Source organism: Crotalus tigris, unplaced genomic scaffold, assembly GCF_016545835.1.
Source record: "Crotalus tigris isolate CLP2741 ecotype Arizona unplaced genomic scaffold, ASM1654583v1 scf7180000024386.1433019, whole genome shotgun sequence".
NCBI classification, from domain to species: Eukaryota; Metazoa; Chordata; class Lepidosauria; order Squamata; family Viperidae; genus Crotalus; species Crotalus tigris.
In genome coordinates this window covers 963461-985318 of record NW_024100556.1, presented here as the reverse complement: position 1 = coordinate 985318, position 21858 = coordinate 963461, and the positions used below count along the sequence as shown (strand labels likewise).

The window sequence follows — 21858 nt, the reverse complement described above, 5'->3', positions numbered from 1 at the left end:
CCTCCTCACGAGGTCCACCTGGAGAGTAACATTTAAGGAGACACCATGAGGAGGGTTTTTTGCCAGGAACAAATGTTTGTTTTCCAATTACTCTCCCTTTGCCTGCTTTTGCTTTCCTTTAAGAACAACTTTTGCCCTGCATGAAAGTCTGCTTTTGCTGTGTGTGTCAAAGATTGCTTTCGCTTTGCTATGGACTATCCTTGGCTTGCTCTAGCCCTGAAGATTCTCCCTTCAGACATACCTTGCCTTGGACCCTGTCTTGTTTTGAGAAGTACTCTTTACCTTTTAATTTGAACTGTGATCTTGTTTTGTGAACTGCATTTGCATGTTGTTTCACTGTGGAAATTACTCCTCTTGGAGCTTTGCCTTGCTCTAAAGACTGCCCTTGCCTTATACCTAGACTTCTGCCTTGGGGGCTTACTGGGTAATCTATGGGCTGTTGTTTGGGAGACTGAAGATGGGGCCTGATAGGGGCCATTTGTTTAACCTTCCCAAGACAAATAAACAACTCTCTGTCAAGGCCTGCCTAGTCTTGCCCTCCTGGGTCATAACATCCACCTTGTTTGGGCAATGTGACCTGAACAAAAGGGAGGAAGAATTCTATGCTTTTACTATAGGGGTTTGGGTGGGTTCGGGCCAGAACTGGTTTTGCTTTCAGTTGTGACGAAGTGACATACTTAATATTTACATTAAAAAATCAGAATGTCTCGAAGGTGTCTGCTTGGTTGGCTTCATCATTTGGAACCCTGCCAAAAACTTTCCACTTAAAAATACTTTGTTTCTATTGCCTGTCTCATCCCTATTTTACACAGTAGAAACAAGTCTTGAGTTCAATTATTTTAATGTCCAAGAAGCAGTAACTATTTTGTGATTGGCAGCATAATGAGATGTAGCAGACATCTCCCACACATAGCAGGAGTGCTTATCCCAATTGTATTTCTGGGCCCAGTTTCCAAAAGTACTTTCCCTTCAGTTTGTCTTACAGCAGCACACTTTAGTTCTCTCTTTAATATTATTTTGGAGCCAACGTGAGGTGAGGAAAGATCACTATACAGTTAGGACACAGAGCCTACGAATTGCATCTTCTAATTCAGCATCACTATAACCCCATTCTCCTTCTGGTTTTCTCTCTCAGCTATTACTTGCATTAGATAATGTGACACGGCAGAAAGGCAGATTGTGACAAGATTAAGTAAAGGAAAGCTCATGCTATAATAAGGGATTTAGGACCAATTGCATTTTTTCATGCAATTTTGCTCTTCTGGATATATTCATCATTTCTTGAAATGATTGGGGAATCTGCATCACTTAAATACTGATATCTATATATCACTTTCAGACCTATTAATGCCCTTAATCTCCACTGGTTCTCATTTTTTACTTAGATACCTAGCTAAAAGCATAAGAAAGGATTGAGTCTTCACCTTGTCTTATTTGGATCATATCAAATGATATTTAATTATTTAACATTTAATAATATTTAATTATTATCCAGGTAGACCTTTGTATTAGATTTTAGATTACTATTCCCATTGAGACTCTGAATTGATAAGGCTATTCTTGTGTGGTTCCACTGATGGATTCCATGCATTCACATCATTTTTTCCATCTTGTTATGGTAAGCAGAAGAAACACTATAACTGAAGCTCTTTCCCCATTCCATGAAGTTGTAAAGTTTGTCCCAAGGGTGGAAACTTATGAGAACTAAGGGAATCATCATCATCAAAATATTTTCCACGTTCCATGCATTTGTGTTTTATTTCATGTGGACCATCTAATGGGAAGTAAGTTGACCTCTTAGGTAAAAGATCGTTCTACACTACGTGCATTTATGTCACTACCCCATGAGGATTTCACTATGGGAACTAAAGTGACCACTTCGACTAGAACTCTTTCCACTCTTCATTAATTTAAATTACTTCTCCTGTGTGTATCCTTTTATGGAAAGTAAGACTGTTGCTTTGAGCAAAGCTCTTTCAACACTCCATTCACTTAAATTGCTTCGCCCTTATGTGGATCTTTTTATGGGAAGTAAGACCACCGGCCTCAGCAAAAGTCTTTCCAAATTCCATGTATTTAAATGGCTTCTCCGATGTGGATCTTTTTATGGGAAGCAAGTCCACTTGCCTGAGCAAAGGTCTTTCTATTCTCCATCCATTTAAATGGCTTCTCCCGTTTGCATCCTTTTGTGGGAGGTAAGATGGCTGCTCTGACCAAAGGCCCTTCCACGCTCTATGCATTTATATGACTTCTCCCGGTGTGAATCTTGCTATGGGAGGAAAGATGAGTGCTCTGAACGAAGGTCTTTCCACACTCCATACATTTAAATGGCTTCTCTCCTGTGTGGATCTTATTATGGGAATAAAGATGAGCGCTTTGTGCAAAGGTCTTTCCACACACCATGCATTTAAATGGCTTCTCTCCTGTGTGGATTCTTTGATGGACAGTAAGATGACGCTTCGAAATAAAGATCTTTCCACACTCCATGCATTTATATGGTTTCTCTCCTGTATGAATCCTTTGATGGATAGTAAGAACATCATTCCGACTAAATGTTTTCCCACACTCGATGCATTTAAATGGCTTTTCCCCTGTATGGATCCTTTTATGAGAGGTAAGATGGCTTCTCTGACCAAAGGTCCTTCCACACTCCATACATTTGTATGGTTGCTCCCCTGTGTGGATCTTGTTATGGGAAGAAAGCTGAGTTCTCCGAGAAAAGGTCTTTCCACACTCGATGCATTTAAATGGCTTCTCCCCTGTGTGGATCCTGTTATGGGAAGAAAGCTGAGTGCTCCGAGCAAAGGTCTTTCCACACTCGATGCATTTAAATGGCTTCTCCCCTGTGTGGATCCTTTTATGAGAGGTAAGATGGCTGCTCTGACCAAAGGTCCTTCCACACTCCATACATTTGTATGGCTTCTCCCCTGTGTGGATCTTGTTATGGGAAGAAAGCTGAGTGCTCCGAGCAAAGGTCTTTCCACACTCGATGCATTTAAATGGCTTCTCCCCTGTGTGGATCCTTTTATGGGCAGTAAGATGACTGTTCCAAATAAAGGTCTTTCCACACTCCATGCATTTAAACGGCTTCTCCCTTGTATGGATCCTTTTATGGGAAGAAAGCTGAGTGCTCCGAGCAAAGGTCTTTCCACACTCGATGCATTTAAATGGCTTCTCCCCTGTGTGGATCTTGTTATGGGAAGAAAGCTGAGTGCTCCGAGCAAAGGTCTTTCCACACTCGATGCATTTAAATGGCTTCTCCCCTGTGTGGATCCTTTTATGGGCAGTAAGATGACTGTTCCAAATAAAGGTCTTTCCACACTCCATGCATTTAAACGGCTTCTCCCTTGTATGGATCCTTTTATGGGAAGAAAGATGAGTGCTGCAAGCAAAGGTCTTTCCACACTCCATGCATTTAAATGGCTTCTCCCCTGTGTGGATCTCATTATGTGAATAAAGATGAGCGCTTTGTGCAAAGGTCTTCCCACACTCCATGCACCTATATGATTTCTCCCCTATGTGGATTATTTGATGGTAAGTAAAGGAAGACTTTCGACAGAAGAATTTTCCACAATCAACACATTTGTATGGCCTCTCCCCTGTGTGAATCCTTTCATGGACAGTAAGTTGCCTGTTTTTTCTAAAATTCTTTTCCCATTCTAAGCATTTATATAGCTTCTCTTCTCTGTCAATTCCTTTTTGAGATGTAAGGGACTTACTTCCAAGAGAAAGAGTGAAAGCCCCATTGTGTCTACTTACGGCATCTTCGCCTTTGTTTTGGATTGGACAATGTTCATTTACATGCAATTGAGCTTTGATTAACTTTACACTTTTCCCAATGCATTTCTTCCTTATTGGCCCTTGATGGAGAAGATCTTGCATTGAAGCATGAATGCTTGATGAATTCTCCTGATTCCTATTATTCAACTGGTTTCTCTCATAATGTTCTTCTTCCATTTGTACTATACGTTTCTTTATTCTTTCTTCATGGTGGATCACTTGGAATGGCTCCTCAGAATTTTTATTCTCCTGCCCATTATTGCCTCCAAAGGAAAAGAGAAATGAAAATGATAACAAGATTAGGAGAAAAGATCAAATTGTAGAAAGTCAAGTGAATTACCTTCTATTTTTTTGCGAAATTACAATATACAGATAATCCTTGAGCTACGAATGTAATGGAGCCTGCTGATTACATTTATACCCGGAGGATTTGTTAATCCGTTCTGTGAATGAGCCCCTATGCCTATTCCACCCATACATTTGTAAAATGCCTTCAGTTTTCTAAGGAGTAATAAGGCAAACTTGCTGGCTCTCTCCACCAAACTAAGCTGTTATTGTTATGTTAATGCTGGAAAAAAAGAAGGGTTTCACCTTGCAAGAAAGAACTGCTGGTTCCCCCGCCCCCCAGGTTTAGCTGTGTTTGCTATTGCCTTAGGAAGAGAGGACTTTGCTTTACAAGCAAGAGCTGCTTAGAAACTGCCCCATTTGCAAGCAGAAGCAACTTTCAGTCTACATCATTTCATGGTCTGGGCGAAAAGTGTTTGTGTGGTATTGGGCGCTTAGTACCAAACTGCTGGTTTGCTAAAAAGAAGCAATTAAGGTAGGTTACCCACTTCCTACAGAAAACATGCTTAGCTTCTGTTCCTGGCCCCAAATCATAGTAACCTTCCACTCTCCACCATAATTCTCTGCCACTGTGGAGCTGGGGAGCTTGGCACATTACTGCCCATTCGCTTTTCCAAAGCATTCATTTGCTAGCCTGCCCTCCATGTCCATAATATTTCTCAGTCATCGCAGAGCTGGACAGCTTCGCATACCACTGTCAAGATCCCCTCTCTTCCCCAAACCATTCCTTCAATGACCATCGCCCGTGCAGGGAAACAAAAGTTTGTGGGACAAAAAAAAAAGATCAATCAGACCTTCCAACTTCTCAGACACACACACACAAAAAGATCTCAAAGAAAGCTGGAAGGTCTGGTTGAACTTTTTTTTAGCCCCACAAACTTTTTTTTCCCTGCATGCGGCGACAGAGAAATGCAACCGAGCTGGAAAGCAAGTTAGTGAAGGAATGCTTTGGGGAAGAGATGGGAGCTGGGCAGTGGCACAAACCTGGCATCTATTTAAAGGGGTGGCATTCCAGCTTTGATGCAGATGGGGCAGCCAGGCACAAATGCTGCAGGCAGGATGCTTGGTAGCTTCAGCACCCTCCCCGACTCTCGGGGGCTCTGCCTAATGCTTGGGTGGCTGTGTGGATAGAGCTGCGAAGGGGGCCAGGTGGTTGAAACTGCCACCCCAGGGACAATGCAGAGGTGCAGGCTTTCAGAGCTGCCGCAAATGAAATGGCAAACAGGGATCAGGAAGTGTGAGGCAGTGTGTTCAGGACCAAAGTAGCAGGTGGAGGAGACAACCTCCAGCAGGCACAGGGCAGCAGGGATTTAAAAAAGCCCCTCAAGCAGCGGAAGTATCTGATGCTCAGTAGCGGCAGAAACCTTTTGCCGTAACTCCCTCCTGGCTTTGAAACAGTGGAAGGGGACTGGGTGAGGGACCAAGCCTCTCTCCCACCCATACTCTGTAATATGGAACTCCACCTCAAGAGGGAAAGGGAAGAGGCAAGTGGGAAGCCGGATCACTGAATAGCCGGGGAGAGGTCACCAGTGGGGAGTGCTCTGGTTGCGGGGGCCTTGAGGTATGAGGGTATGGGAAGCATGGGGCACATTTCCCGCCACCTGCCTCACTTCACCTCATGGTGGTACCGTGCACTCTCCTGCTCCGTTGCAGCCGCGAACAACTTGACGGTAGGAAAGAGTGTTAAATAGGGCTTATTTTTGGCATAGAGTTTATATTCGGCGCATGGATAAAAATCAAGCTAATGCTTATTTTCAGGGAAACACGGTATGCAAATCTCACTCAAAGTCAGTTTTCAGTTAAGGAATAATCAGGGGAAACAGTCGAGATATTAGGAGATAACATAAGATTTATTGGAGTGGGTTAATCTCAGCAGACACCTGTGAAAACTGAAACAATTTTGTAACAGGTTCTTTTTTCCTATCCAAATTAATTTCCCTTTATTATTCCTCTTGCCGAAATCACATAGCTGCAGAGAAAAAAACAGGGGTCCTTCTATTAGTGCTTACAAGAAAGTCCCAAAATTACGAATATTACAGCAGCAAGGCAGTCGTTTGCCCTTATGAACGAATGCAGAGGCTCTGCAACATTCACGCTGGTTATTCCCTCCCTCCCCACCTCTACCCCAGGTCTCCCTAGGCACCAAGCCTCAAATACTCATCCCTGTGAAGATTGAAATCCTTCACTTTCTTGGCTGCTACAGGCTTTCAGTGTGTTCACAGAGAATGAAGGCCTAAAGTAATGTAAGACCATGCGAGATCACTGGGGCGAGATCTCATGCTACTGGTCTTGTGTGATCTCATACATTAGGCCTCTGTTTTCTGCAACAGAGAATTGAACCGAAGCTGGGGATGGTTCCATGTGCCTCCGGAGGCTGGACCGGGCCATCGGAGGCTTTTTCCAAGCTGCTGATGCCTGGATCTGAGGCCAGGGGAACGCTTCTGTGGCCTCCAGTGGCCCAATCGGTGTCAGAGGCCTTTTCCAGGTCGCTCCTGCCTGGATCTGGAGAAGGCCTCCGATGCCCGCATCGGGCTATTGGAGATATATGGAAGCGTCCCCTGCCCTTAGAGCCAGGCAGCAGGAGGAACTGTGGAGACAGATCTTTTCAAGGTGAGTCCTGCACAGCAGAAAGGGAGGGGGAAGCATGAGGTATCTTAGTGGGTTGAGGAGGCTTTGGGGACCTGTTCCATCACTAGGCCCTCCATGGCCTTCCCCACCCTGAGATACCTTATGTTCACTTAACAAGCTACATGCATCTTAATGAGCAAGGGAGTGACCTCCTTCGAAGTACGAGGTTCCCACAGTTTTCACAAGTGGAATGGGCAGGCACTATTAAATTCGTAACTCAAGGATTACTTCTACTGGTTAGCCACTAATCCCAAGACTCAGGATAGAAATGAAAAGGAATAAAAGTTATTAACCCATGAACTGGAAGAAATGACAACCCTTTCTAGGACAGATAAGAAAAAGCATCTGGGCTCAAATAGCTGATATTGGTGTTATTTAGCTGAGCATCTCCTCAAGACAAGAAATTAGTTTATCACTGATAGATTGAAATAGAAATGGAAAAATTCAGCAGATGAGAAGTGGCAGAGGAAGCATCTAAACAACCATAGACCCCTTTCCTTTTAGTTGTCCCAAAGATCTTATAAGAGGAGCCCTGGTGGCAAAGTGCCAGGAGGACCCAGATTGTTGGGGGCAACATGCTGACATTGTACACCAGTCACAGAGTGTGCTAAAGCACTGTGGAGTGATATGTAAGTCTAAGTGCTATTGCTGTTGCTATTCCTTCCCTGGAGCAGGAGAAAGCCAGATATGTTTCCTTCTCCTTCACAGGAGATGAGTTGGGGATTATTAATAAGAAATAGCTAATGGTAACTTTCTGAAACTCTCTGATTAATGAGTAGCAAATCCTTACCCAGAGAGGCCACATTTGTATGATTTTCCAGCATGACTTCATTATGTAGTACTTTTTGGTCAGGATCCAGCTGAGACCACTCTTCCTTGGAGAAATACACAGCCACCTCTTCAAAAGACACACGGTCACCCTGAACAAGGAAAAAGGAACAGAACAGCCCAAGAAGGATTCTCAAGATCTGGTCCATTGTTCACCAAATCCCAAAGTAATGTTAAGCACCAAGTTAAATGGCAATAAATGGAGGATTCCAAAGTTTATGTGAGAAAATAAACAATCAAAAACCTTTGACTGAAGAACTATTTGGGCAAATTTTATTAAGTTGATCGATTCTGCAGAACTTTCAATGCCTTTCAGTAAAGTAATTCTTCTACTGGTTCAATGGGTCTCTGTTTAGCATTTGCTACCACTGTGATACGTTTACTCCTTTTTCTTGAAGGACTTTTTCTAAAAAAAAATACTTCTTGTAAAAGCCTATTTGGAAGACTAGCTAGCTGAACGAATTAACTAATAGTTTTTTTAAAAAAATCCTAATAGAATTTGAGGGTAGAAATGACAAATCATTGTGTCACGACAACAGTCTTCAGAGGAAACTAAGTTGGCTGAGAGCAACATCAACCCGTTTTCCACGTTGTAACTTGAACCCGCTATTCCCTTTCCCATGTTGCTCAGGAACACAAAAATAATCCAGTCTAAATGGGGCAGGGGGAATGGAAGGAGAGAGTGGTCTGCACACCAGCTTCTCTTCTTGAAGGAAAGGAGAATACAAATCTAATCAATTAATTTCCACAACTTACTTGATTTGGAGGCTCAACCACTGTTTCAGCTCCATCATAAACACCAGAAAACCCCATCCTTTGTTTCTCTGTGAGGAATACAGAATTTTAAAATGCATCATAATTAACAAAATAGGAGGTATTCTACAGAAGGGAAGAGATAGAAAAGGTAAGGTAGCTGGGACCTCTCTGGATTATGGGAGGGCCTTCGCTTTACCTGAGGTGTCCTTTTCCTGAGAGATCCTCCTGAGAAACAGCTCCTGAGGGGGATCTGATGGATTCCTGTTTCCCTCAGGATCTCTGATCTCCACAGTGAAATAGGAGGAAGGAGAAAGAAGAATTAATGGACATCACAAAACATAAAGTGGATTCTTGTTCTCTGAACACAACCTGAAAGTCCACCCAAAACCCATCAATGAGACTGAAAGTGGTGGGACATCTCCACAAATCCGGGAAGGAGCGATAAAGAATTAAAAGAAAATCTTTATTCCATTCTGGGTTCCCTAGTTGAAGGTCTCCCACCTGCAACTCAACCTGCTCTTTTTTCTCCTCCGCCTGGCTCAAGAGGAGACCTTCAGCCAGGGCTACTGCCTGGGAGCTAGTCTCTGCTCCGCACTCCCGCACCCAGCTCTCCATCTCTGGGGGCAGGATAGCCAGGAGCTGCTCCAGAACAACCAGGTCCAGCATCTGGGCTTTGGTGTGCTTTTCTGGTCTCAGCCATCGCCTACAGAAGTTGTGGATTTGGTTGCAAAGTCCTCGGGGACCCTGAGTCTGGTATTGGACGCTCCTGAAGTTCCAGAACTGAACTTCTGAATGGATGGTTTCCTTCTGTACGATCTTCTGCCCAGTTCTTGAACAGCCTTCCCCACAACTTCCAAGCTGAATGGCAGAAGGGCCTTTTCCAATTCCCTCACTTGCTAAAAGTTGTATCTCCATTCCTTTTCTGTTCTGTAATGAAACTCCAAATGGGTTCAAGGAATCTTGTGGATCTCCAAATGCTTTTTATTCATAGGATTCTTCCTCTAGCCTCAGGACTGACCATAGTACGTCATTCAGCCCCCTTTAGCCAAAATGGCTTGCAGGTTGTATTTCTGAGATGGAAAGAAATTCCAAGAATTAGAAAGTGTGGACTTAACCAGTGAAACAACACGTGAAGATGTTGTCCTGTCCAATCCTCCTCCTAAGACAGGCTGAACTCTGGAAGATCTGACACTAGTTTAATCTTTGGTCTCCAGAGGTTGTTTCCCATTTCTTAGCCTAATCCAGCCTTAGTCCAACGTGGCCAGTTCCAGAAGTTCAGACTTCCAGCCTTAAACCCAGAGCCGTCCGGACGATTTCCGGCAAGCCTCCACCCCCCACCATGCAGAGGAAATGAGGGGAAACGGCCCCTGCCTTCTGGCGACCCCCATTTCTCTCCTTTGCTCCTCCCCCGCCTGGCCCCTGCATGGGAAAGGGCAGCAGGGGAACATGGGATCCCGGACTTCCACCCCGAGGGAAGATTTGCCAGGCCACCACTCACGGAACTCTGGAGTCTCGTCGAGATACGCGTTCCAGCAAAGCTTCCCGGCAACCTCTAGGCTTCCGGCAAAGGTCACGCCCCGCCTCTCAGGGGAGGGAGGGGGAAGAACCGAAAGAGAAACCTCTTGCTAGGAACTTTCCTTGTGCCAGAGTTTTACGCATGCTCAGTTCCCTCCTGAGGCTAAGAGCGCCCCTTTGTGGGCTCGGCGCAAAGTGCCAGGATTCCCCGAAAGGGCGGGAAAGAGAAAGATCATCTGAGGGGAAGGGAGGACATGGATGATGGGTTTGGGAGTAGGAGAAAGGCCCCCCCTTGGGCTTGCCGAAGAAAAAGAAATATCTAAAAACCAGTCCCCAAATGGAGAAAAAGCTCAAACTGATAGATATTCCAGAAATTTTACCTCACAACGACGCTGCTCGGTGGAGAAAATGGGGGCAAATGGCGTCTCCTCTGTGACTGGAGAGTGGAATTGCAAAAAGGAAGAAAATAAGGGAAAAGGAATATGAATCTCAGATATCATGAGGGGAAATGAAAACATATGGGTCTTATGTGGAGATAGGCCCCTGGTTTGGTTGTGATGGACATGGGAGTGAGGAAGATGAATTCTGAGAAGAAACATTTACTATTAAATTCTTAAACAACTTTTTCTTTAAAAGCCTTTTTCCCCTTTCTGCTCACTGAGGGTTTTGCAGACAAGTTGACATGTTAGGGGGGGGCTGTGTGGGATGGGGTGTGCAGGCAATAGTCTGCATTGACAGGCTCCACTGCCACCAGGATCAATAACCCCTCAAAAAGCAGAGGAGTATGAATTGGAGCTTTGCCTTGCTCTAAAGACTGCCCTTGCCTAATACCTGGACTTCTGCCTTGGGGACATATTGGGTATTCTATGTTCGGGAGACTGAAAGTGGGCCCTCACTAGTCAGTGGAGGGCCGTTTGTTTAACCTTCCCAAGACAAATAAACAACTCTCTGGAGACCTACCTAGTCTTTCCCTCCTGGGTCATAACTTCCATCTTGTTTGGGCAATGTGACCTGGGGTTTGGGTGGGTCAGGCCAGAACTGGTTTTGCTTTCAGTTGTGACGAAGAGACATACTTAATATTTACATTAAGAAATCAGAATGTCTCGAAGGTGTTTGCTTGGTTGGCTTCATCATTCGGAACCCTGCCAAAAACTTTCCACTTAAAAATACTGTTTCTATTGCCTATCTCTTATCCCTATTTTACACAGCAGAAACAAGTCTTGAGTTCAATTATTTTAATGTCCAAGAAGCAGTAACTATTTTGTGATCGGCAGCATGATGAGATGTAGCAGACGTCTCCCACACATAGCAAGAGTGCTTATCCCAACTGTATTTCTGGGCTGTTTCCGAAAGTACCTTCCCTTTGCTATTACTTCAGTTTGTCTTACAGCAGCACACTTTAGTTTTCTCTTTACTATTATTTTGGAGCCAACATGAGAGGTGAGGAAAGATCACTACAGTTAGGACACAGCCTATGAATTGCATCTTCTAATTCAGCATCACTATAACCCCATTCTCCTTCAGGTTTTCTCTCTCAGCTATTACTTGCATTACATAATGTGACACAGGGTGGAAAGGCGGATTGTGACAAGATTAAGTAAAGGAAAGCTCAAACTATAATAAGGGATTCAGGACCAATTGCATTTTTACATGCAACTTTGCTCTTGTGGATATATTCATCATTTCTTGGGGAACCTGCATCACTTAAATACTTTTATCTATATATCACTTTCAGACCTATTAATGCCCTTAATCTCCACTGGTTCTCATTTTTGACTTAGATACTTAGCTAAAAGCATAAGAAAGGATTGAGCCTTCACCTTGTCTTATTTGGATCATATCAAAGTAGGCCTAATATTTGTAAGGATTATTATCCAAATAGACCCTTGTATTAGATTTTAGATTACTATTCCTGTTGAGGCTCTGAATTGATAAGGATATTCTTGTGTGGTTCCATTGATGGACTCCATGCATTCACATCATTTTTTCCAAGTGCATCTTGTTATGGTAAGTAGAAGAAACATTATCTTTTTTTAAAATAAATTTTTATTAAGTAAACATTTTAAAACAGGTTGAACAGTATGACTTTTCTGGCTGTTATTTTGCCATACATACTATACCATATACCATATATCTTCCTAGTCATTGATATTTTATACCATTTACATATTGCATTTTATACTATTTATATATTTACTTACATATTTACGTCTATTTATAACATAACTTTCATTTCCATTCTTACTTTGTATTCTTTCTGATCTCTATCTTACACTCACTTTGAGGTTGGAAATCTACACTTTCTCTCTAGAAGAAACACTATCATTGAAGCTCTTTCTCCATTCCATGCAGTTGTAAGGTTTGTCCCGAGGGTGGAAACTTCATCATTGAAATACTTTCTGCACTCCATGCGTTTGTGTTTTATTCCCTGTGTGGACCATCTAATGGGAAGTAAGTTGACCTCTTAGTTAAAAGGTCATTCTATACTCCATGCATTTATGTGACTACCCCGTGAGGATTTCACTATGGGAACAAAGGTGACCGCTTCGAGTAGAACTCTTTCCACACTCCATTAATTTAAATGACTTCTCCCGTGTGTATCCTTTTATGGAAAGTAAGACTCTTGCTTTGAGCAAAGTTCTTTCAACATTCCATTCACTTAAATTGCTTCTCCCCTATGTGGATTTTTTTATGATAAGTAAGACCACTGGACTGAGCAAAGGTCTTTCCATTCTCCATGCATTTAAATGACTTCTCCCATTTTGTGGGAAGTAAGATGGCTGCTCTGACCAAAGGCCCTTCCACGCTCTATGCATTTATATGGTTTCTACCCTGTGTGAATCTTGCTATGGGAGGAAAGATGAGTGCTCTGGACAAAGGTCTTTCCACACTCCATACATTTAAAAGGCTTCTCCCATGTGGATCGTATTATGGGAATAAAGATGAGCACTTCGTGCAAAGGTCTTTCTACACACCATGCATTTAAATGGCTTCTCCCATATGGATTCTTTGATGGACAGTAAGATGACGCTTCGAAATAAAGATATTTCCACACTCCATGCATTTATATGGTTTCTCTCCTGTGTGAATCCTTTGATGGATAGTAAAAAGATCATTCCGACTAAATGTCTTTCCACACTCAATGCATTTAAATGGCTTCTCCCCTGTGTGGATCCTTTTATGAGAGGTAAGATGGCTGCTCTGACCAAAGGTCCTTCCACACTCCATACATTTGTATGGCTTCTCCCCTGTGTGGATCCTTTTATGGACAATAAGATGACTGTTCCAAAAAAAGGTCTTTCCACACTCCATGCATTTAAATGGCTTCACCCCTGTGTGGATCCTTTGATGCGCAGTGAGACGACTGTTCAAAATAAAGGTCTTTCCACACTCCATACATTTGAATGGCTTCTCCCCTGTGTGGATCTTATTATGGGAGGAAAGATGAGCGCTTTGTGCAAAGGTCTTTCCACAGGACATGCATTTAAATGGCTTCTCCCCTATGTGGATCCTTTTGTGCACAGTAAGTTGACTGCAATTAGCAAAGGTCTTTCCACACTCTATGCATTTAAATGGCTTCTCCCCTGTGTGGATTCTTTGATGGGCATTAAGATTACTTTTTCGAATAAAGGTCTTTCCACAATCCATGCATTTAAATGGTTTGTCTCCTGTGTGAATTCTTTGATGGGCAGTAAGATAATCAATCCGACTAAATATCTTTCCACACTCCATGCATTTAAATGGCTTCTCCCCTATGTGGATCATTTGATGATAAGTAAGGGAAGACTTTCGACAGAAGAGTTTTCCACAGTCAACACATTTGTATGGCCTCTCCCCTGTGTGAATCCTTTTATGGACAGTAAGTTGCCTGTTTTTTCTATAATTCTTTCCCCATTCTAAGCATTTATATGGCTTCTCTTCTCTGTCAATCCCTTTTTGAGATGTAAGGGACTTATTTCCAAGAGAAAGAGGGAAAGTCCCATTGTGTCTACTTAAGGCATCTTCACCTTTGTTTTGGACTGGACAGTGTTCATTTACATGCAATTGAGCTTTGATTAACTTTACACTTTTCCCAATGCATTTCTTCTTTATTGTCCCTTGATGGAGAAGAAGATCTTGCATTGAAGTATGAATGGTTGATGAATTCTCCTGATTCCTATTATTCAACTGGTTTCTCTCATAATGTTCTTCTTCCATTTGTGCTATACGCTTCTTTATTCTTTCTTCATGGTGGATCACTTGGAATGGCTCCTCAGAATTTTTATTCTCCTGCCCATTATTACCTCCAAAGGAAAAGAGAAATGAAAATGATAACAAGATTAGGAGAAAAGATCAAACTGTAGAAAGTCAAGTGAATTACCTTCTACATTTTTGCGAAATTGCAATATACAGATAATCCTTGAGCTACGAATGTAATGGAGCCTGCCGATTACATTTGTACCTCGAGGAGTTGTTAAGTGGATCCCGCTCTATGAATGAGCCCCTATACCTACTCCACCCATACATTCATAAAATACCTTCAGTTTTCTCAGGAGTAGGCTGCTTCTCTTCACTGAGTGGGTAATTACTGCTAAAGTGAAGATGCCACTTGCAACAAGAGCAGAAAGAATGCTGCTCTTTCATTTTGGCCAATGGGGATTTAGGAAGATGCAACGAGAGAAGCTGCTAAAACCTGGACTGTTTCTTTTCCCTCCTTCATCCTGACAATTAAAGTGCACAAAGTCTAAAACACACAGTGTCATGGCTGACATTCTGCAAGCCAACTGTTGCAAGCTGAAAGCCTGACATTATCAATTGAGGAAGGGAAGAAAAGGATTGGAATGTAAGGAGGAAGCGGGGTGGGATAGAAATCAAGCCATGCCAGCCCAAGGCGTTAGAAGCATCAGCCAATCCAAACATCTGAATTGCGAACCAAAGGTCCTTCCCCAAGCAAAATCTAACCACCTAATTGGATATTAGCTTATAACAAGGGAATAGCCAGGGAAAAGGGAAAGTTAATTGCATCTTTTGCATGCGAAAATGCCAGATCCAGCTTTGCTGCTCTTGTAACCATTTTAGTTTTAATAAAATACTTTTTTGGCTCAACAAAGGGCTAGGGGGAGTTCCTTTCCTGGAGCAGGAAATTGGGATGGGCGACACACAGCTTTTCTTACAAGTTTAGAAGAGCCAAAGCAAAGAAGGCTTTGTGTCATAGTGTATGCTAATACTTTGCAAAATAAGGCAAACTTGCTGGCTCTCTCCCCCAAACTAAGCTGTTATTATTATGTTAATGCTGGGAAAAAAAAGAAGGGTTTCACCTTACTAGATAGAACTGCAGGTTCCCCCCCAGGTTTGCTACTGCCTTAGGAAGAGAAGATTTCGCTTTAAAAGCAAGAGCTGCTCGGAAACGGCCCCATCTGCAAGCAGAAGCAGCTTTCAGTCTACGTCATTTCACAGTTTCGGCGAAAAGTATTTGGGTGCCTATGGGGTGCTTAGCAACCAAACTGTTGGGTTGCTAAAAAGAAGCAGTTAAGGTGGGTTACCCACTTTCTACCAAAAACATGCTTAGCTTCTGTTCCTGGCCCCAAATCATAGTAACCTTCCACTCTTCACCATCTTGCTCTGCCCCGCGGAGCTCGGGAGCTTGGCACATTACTACCTAGTTCCACTCGCTTTTCCAAAGCATTCATTTGCTAGCCTGCTTTCCATGTACATAACATTTCTCAGTCATTGTGGAGCTGGACAGCTTGGCATATCACTGTCAAGATCCCCTCTCTTCCCCAAACCATTCCTTCAATGACTGCCGCCTGTGCAGGAAAACAAAGGAAGTTTGTGGGACCCAAAAAAAAAAAAAAAAAAGTCAATCAGATCTTCCAACTTCTCAGACACACACACAAAAAAAGATCTTGAAAGTTGGAAGGCCTGGTTGAACTTTTTTTTAGCCTTGCAAACTTTTGTTTCTCTGTATGCACCGATGGAGAAATGCAACCGAGCTGGAAAGCAGGTTAGTGAAGGAATGCTTTGGGGAAGAGATGGGAGCTGGGCGGTGGTGCAAAGCTGGCATCTACTGGAATGGGGTGGCATTCCAGTTTTGATGCGGAAGGGGCAGCCAGGGCACAGATGCTGCAGGCAGGATGCTTGGTAGCTTCAGCACCCTCCCCAACCCTCCAGGGCTCTGCCTACTGCTTGCATGGCTGTGTGGATAGAGCTGCGAAGAGGACCAGGTGGTCGAAATTGCCACCCCAGGGACAATGCAGAAGTGCAGGCTTTCAGAGCTGCCGCAAATGAAATGGCAAACAGGGATCAGGAAGCGTGAGGCAGTGTGTTCAGGACCAAAGTAGCAGGTGGAGGGCGGCAGGGATCTAAAAAAGCCCCCCAAGCAGCGGAAGTATCTGATGTTCAGCAGCGGCAGAAGCCTTTTGCCATAACTCCCTCCTGGCTTTGAAACAGTGGAGGGAGAGTGGGTGAGGGGACCAAGTCTCTCTCCCACCCATACTCCGTAATATGGCACTCCACCTCAAGAGGAGGGAAAGGAAAGAGGCACGTGGACAGCCGGGTCATTGAATGGCTTGGGAGAGGTCACCAGTGGGGAGTGGTCTGGTTGCGGGGGCCCTGAGGTATGCGGGTATGGGATGCATGGGGCACCTTTCCCGCCACCAGCCTCACCTCACCTCATGGTGGTACTGTGCACTCTGCTGCCCCATTGCAAACAACTAGATGGTAGGACAAAGTCTTAACTAGGGCTTATTTTTGGCATAGAGTTTATATTCGGCGCATGGATAAAAATCAAATTAATGCTTATTTCCAGGGAAACACGGTATGCAAATCTCACTTAAAGTCAATTTTCAGTTAAGGAATAATCAGGGGAAACAGTCAAGGAGATTTTAGGAGATAACATAAGATTTATTGGAATGGTTAATTTCAGCAGAGACCTGTGAGAACTGAAACAATTTTGTAACAAGTCCTTTTTTTTCTATGCAAACTAATTTCCCTTTACTATTCATTTTCTCTTGCCAAAATCTCACATAGCTGAGAAAGAAACAGGGGTCCTTCTATTAGTGCTTACAAGTAAGTCCCAAAATTACGAATATTGCAGCAGCACCGCAGTCATTTCCCCTAATGAGCGACCGCAGAAGCTCTGCAACATTCACGCTGGTTATTCCCTCCCTCCCCATCTCTACACCCGGTTTCCCTAGCCACCAGGATTGAAATCCTTCACTTTTTTGGCTGCTACAGGCTTTCGGTGCGTTCACAGAGAATGAAGGCCTAAAGTAATGCAAGATCACGTGAGATCACTGGGGCAAGATCTCACGCTACTGATCTTGCGTGATCTCATACTACTTTAGGTTTCTGTTCTCTGCGACACAGAACGGAACCGAAGCCAGGGACATTTCCACATGCCTCTGAAGGCTGGATCAGTGCATCAGAGGCCTTTCCCAGGCAGCTACGGCCTGGATCTGGAGAAGGCCTCCGATGCCCACATCAGGCTATTGGAGAGACATGGAAGCGTCCCCTGGCCTTAGAGCCAGGCAGCAGGAGGAACCGTGGCAGAGGAGATGGATCTTTTCAAGGTCAGTCTTGCATGGCAGGAAGGAAGGGGGTGGCATGAGGTATCTTAGTGGGTTGAGGAGGCCTTGGGGACCTATTCCATCACTAGGCCCTCCATCGCCTTCCCCACCCTGAGATACCTTATGTTCACTTAACGAGCCACATGCATCTTAATGAGCAAGGGAGTGATCTCGTTCACGGTACAAGATTCACACGAGTTTTCATGAGTGGAATGGACAGAGTCCATTACATTCGTAACTCGAGGATTACCTGGGATTAGCCCCTAATCCCAAAACTCAGGATAGAAATGAAAAGGAATAAAAGTTATTAACCCATGAACTGGAAGAATGACAACCCTTTCTAGGACAGATAAGAAAAAGCATCTGGGCTCAAATAGCTGATATTGGTGTTATTTAGCTGAGCATCTCCTCAAGACAAGAAATTAGTTTATCACTGATAGATTGAAATAGAAATGGAAAAATGCAGATGAGAAGTGGCAGAGGAAGCATCTAAACAACCATAGACCTCTTTCCTCAACCATAGAGTTTGTCTCAAAGATCTTATAAGAGGAGCCCTGGTGGCAAAGTGCCAGGAGAACCCAGATTGTTGGGGCAACATGCTGACATTGTACACCACTCACACAGTGTGCTAAAGCACTGTGGAGTGATATGTAAGTCTAAGTGTTATTGTTGTTGCTATTCCTTCCCTGGAGCAGGAGAAAGCCAGATATGTTTCCTTCTCCTTCCCAGGAAATGAGTTGGGGATTATTAATAAGAAATAGCTAATGGTAACTTTCTGAAACTCTCTGATTAATGAGTAGCAAATCCTTACCCAGAGAGGCCACATTTGTATGATTTTCCAGCATGACTTCATTATGTAGTACTTTTTGGTCAGGATCCAGCTGAGACCACTCTTCCTTGGAGAAATACACAGCCACCTCTTCAAAAGACACACGGTCACCCTGAACAAGGAAAAAGGAACAGAACAGCCCAAGAAGGATTCTCAAGATCTGGTCCATTGTTCACCAAATCCCAAAGTAATGTTAAGCACCAAGTTAAATGGCAATAAATGGAGGATTCCAAAGTTTATGTGAGAAAATAAACAATCAAAAACCTTTGACTGAAGAACTATTTGGGCAAATTTTATTAAGTTGATCGATTCTGCAGAACTTTCAATGCCTTTCAGTAAAGTAATTCTTCTACTGGTTCAATGGGTCTCTGTTTAGCATTTGCTACCACTGTGATACGTTTACTCCTTTTTCTTGAAGGACTTTTTCTAAAAAAAAATACTTCTTGTAAAAGCCTATTTGGAAGACTAGCTAGCTGAACGAATTAACTAATAGTTTTTTTAAAAAAATCCTAATAGAATTTGAGGGTAGAAATGACAAATCATTGTGTCACGACAACAGTCTTCAGAGGAAACTAAGTTGGCTGAGAGCAACATCAACCCGTTTTCCACGTTGTAACTTGAACCCGCTATTCCCTTTCCCATGTTGCTCAGGAACACAAAAATAATCCAGTCTAAATGGGGCAGGGGGAATGGAAGGAGTGGTCTGCACACCAGCTTCTCTTCTTGAAGGAAAGGAGAATACAAATCTAATCAATTAATTTCCACAACTTACTTGATTTGGAGGCTCAACCACTGTTTCAGCTCCATCATAAACACCAGAAAACCCCATCCTTTGTTTCTCTGTGAGGAATACAGAATTTTAAAATGCATCATAATTAACAAAATAGGAGGTATTCTACAGAAGGGAAGAGATAGAAAAGGTAAGGTAGCTGGGACCTCTCTGGATTATGGGAGGGCCTTCGCTTTACCTGAGGTGTCCTTTTCCTGAGAGATCCTCCTGAGAAACAGCTCCTGAGGGGGATCTGATGGATTCCTGTTTCCCTCAGGATCTCTGATCTCCACAGTGAAATAGGAGGAAGGAGAAAGAAGAATTAATGGACATCACAAAACATAAAGTGGATTCTTGTTCTCTGAACACAACCTGAAAGTCCACCCAAAACCCATCAATGAGACTGAAAGTGGTGGGACATCTCCACAAATCCGGGAAGGAGCGATAAAGAATTAAAAGAAAATCTTTATTCCATTCTGGGTTCCCTAGTTGAAGGTCTCCCACCTGCAACTCAACCTGCTCTTTTTTCTCCTCCGCCTGGCTCAAGAGGAGACCTTCAGCCAGGGCTACTGCCTGGGAGCTAGTCTCTGCTCCGCACTCCCGCACCCAGCTCTCCATCTCTGGGGGCAGGATAGCCAGGAGCTGCTCCAGAACAACCAGGTCCAGCATCTGGGCTTTGGTGTGCTTTTCTGGTCTCAGCCATCGCCTACAGAAGTTGTGGATTTGGTTGCAAAGTCCTCGGGGACCCTGAGTCTGGTATTGGACGCTCCTGAAGTTCCAGAACTGAACTTCTGAATGGATGGTTTCCTTCTGTACGATCTTCTGCCCAGTTCTTGAACAGCCTTCCCCACAACTTCCAAGCTGAATGGCAGAAGGGCCTTTTCCAATTCCCTCACTTGCTAAAAGTTGTATCTCCATTCCTTTTCTGTTCTGTAATGAAACTCCAAATGGGTTCAAGGAATCTTGTGGATCTCCAAATGCTTTTTATTCATAGGATTCTTCCTCTAGCCTCAGGACTGACCACAGTACGTCATTCAGCCCCCTTTAGCCAAAAGACAATTTTGAAGATATACAAATGGCTTGCAGGTTGTATTTCTGAGATGGAAAGAAATTCCAAGAATTAGAAAGTGTGGACTTAACCAGTGAAACAACACGTGAAGATGTTGTCCTGTCCAATCCTCCTCCTAAGACAGGCTGAACTCTGGAAGATCTGACACTAGTTTAATCTTTGGTCTCCAGAGGTTGTTTCCCATTTCTTAGCCTAATCCAGCCTTAGTCCAACGTGGCCAGTTCCAGAAGTTCAGACTTCCAGCCTTAAACCCAGAGCCGTCCGGACGATTTCCGGCAAGCCTCCACCCCCCACCATGCAGAGGAAATGAGGGGAAACGGCCCCTGCCTTCTGGCGACCCCCATTTCTCTCCTTTGCTCCTCCCCCGCCTGGCCCCTGCATGGGAAAGGGCAGCAGGGGAACATGGGATCCCGGACTTCCACCCCGAGGGAAGATTTGCCAGGCCACCACTCACGGAACTCTGGAGTCTCGTCGAGATACGCGTTCCAGCAAAGCTTCCCGGCAACCTCTAGGCTTCCGGCAAAGGTCACGCCCCGCCTCTCAGGGGAGGGAGGGGGAAGAACCGAAAGAGAAACCTCTTGCTAGGAACTTTCCTTGTGCCAGAGTTTTACGCATGCTCAGTTCCCTCCTGAGGCTAAGAGCGCCCCTTTGTGGGCTCGGCGCAAAGTGCCAGGATTCCCCGAAAGGGCGGGAAAGAGAAAGATCATCTGAGGGGAAGGGAGGACATGGATGATGGGTTTGGGAGTAGGAGAAAGGCCCCCCCTTGGGCTTGCCGAAGAAAAAGAAATATCTAAAAACCAGTCCCCAAATGGAGAAAAAGCTCAAACTGATAGATATTCCAGAAATTTTACCTCACAACGACGCTGCTCGGTGGAGAAAATGGGGGCAAATGGCGTCTCCTCTGTGACTGGAGAGTGGAATTGCAAAAAGGAAGAAAATAAGGGAAAAGGAATATGAATCTCAGATATCATGAGGGGAAATGAAAACATATGGGTCTTATGTGGAGATAGGCCCCTGGTTTGGTTGTGATGGACATGGGAGTGAGGAAGATGAATTCTGAGAAGAAACATTTACTATTAAATTCTTAAACAACTTTTTCTTTAAAAGCCTTTTTCCCCTTTCTGCTCACTGAGGGTTTTGCAGACAAGTTGACATGTTAGGGGGGGGCTGTGTGGGATGGGGTGTGCAGGCAATAGTCTGCATTGACAGGCTCCACTGCCACCAGGATCAATAACCCCTCAAAAAGCAGAGGAGTATGAATTGGAGCTTTGCCTTGCTCTAAAGACTGCCCTTGCCTAATACCTGGACTTCTGCCTTGGGGACATATTGGGTATTCTATGTTCGGGAGACTGAAAGTGGGCCCTCACTGGTCAGTGGAGGGCCGTTTGTTTAACCTTCCCAAGACAAATAAACAACTCTCTGGAGACCTACCTAGTCTTTCCCTCCTGGGTCATAACTTCCATCTTGTTTGGGCAATGTGACCTGGGGTTTGGGTGGGTCAGGCCAGAACTGGTTTTGCTTTCAGTTGTGACGAAGAGACATACTTAATATTTACATTAAGAAATCAGAATGTCTCGAAGGTGTTTGCTTGGTTGGCTTCATCATTCGGAACCCTGCCAAAAACTTTCCACTTAAAAATACTGTTTCTATTGCCTATCTCTTATCCCTATTTTACACAGCAGAAACAAGTCTTGAGTTCAATTATTTTAATGTCCAAGAAGCAGTAACTATTTTGTGATCGGCAGCATGATGAGATGTAGCAGACGTCTCCCACACATAGCAGGAGTGCTTA

At 43.9% G+C, this 21858-nt stretch overlaps 1 protein-coding gene across 5 annotated transcripts; it reads right to left on the bottom strand.

Annotated features, from left to right (window-relative positions):
• Positions 1-1433: 1433 nt before the first annotated feature.
• LOC120301592 (gastrula zinc finger protein XlCGF26.1-like) lies at positions 1434-21199 on the bottom strand. Of its 5 annotated transcripts, XM_039329040.1 has the most exons (7): positions 20521-21199; positions 19502-20092; positions 19197-19284; positions 19001-19068; positions 18211-18340; positions 12844-14135; positions 1434-3510 (listed from the first exon to the last, which is right to left on the bottom strand). In XM_039329040.1, exons 2-7 carry the CDS (start codon positions 19913-19915, stop codon positions 2233-2235), a joined length of 3270 nt encoding a protein of 1089 aa, XP_039184974.1. In that variant the 5' UTR covers positions 19916-20092; positions 20521-21199; the 3' UTR covers positions 1434-2232. The 5 variants fall into 5 exon arrangements, with proteins under 5 accessions (XP_039184974.1, XP_039184971.1, XP_039184972.1 ...); XM_039329037.1 differs by lacking the exons at positions 12844-14135; positions 18211-18340; positions 19001-19068; ... (1 more) ...; positions 19502-20092; positions 20521-21199 and adding exons at positions 7544-7673; positions 8338-8405; positions 8534-8616; positions 8839-9407; positions 9836-11086 and having other exon boundaries at positions 1434-4043; XM_039329038.1 differs by lacking the exons at positions 12844-14135; positions 18211-18340; positions 19001-19068; ... (1 more) ...; positions 19502-20092; positions 20521-21199 and adding exons at positions 7544-7673; positions 8338-8405; positions 8534-8621; positions 9231-9407; positions 9836-11086 and having other exon boundaries at positions 1434-4043.
• Between the last annotated feature and the right edge of the window lie 659 nt (positions 21200-21858).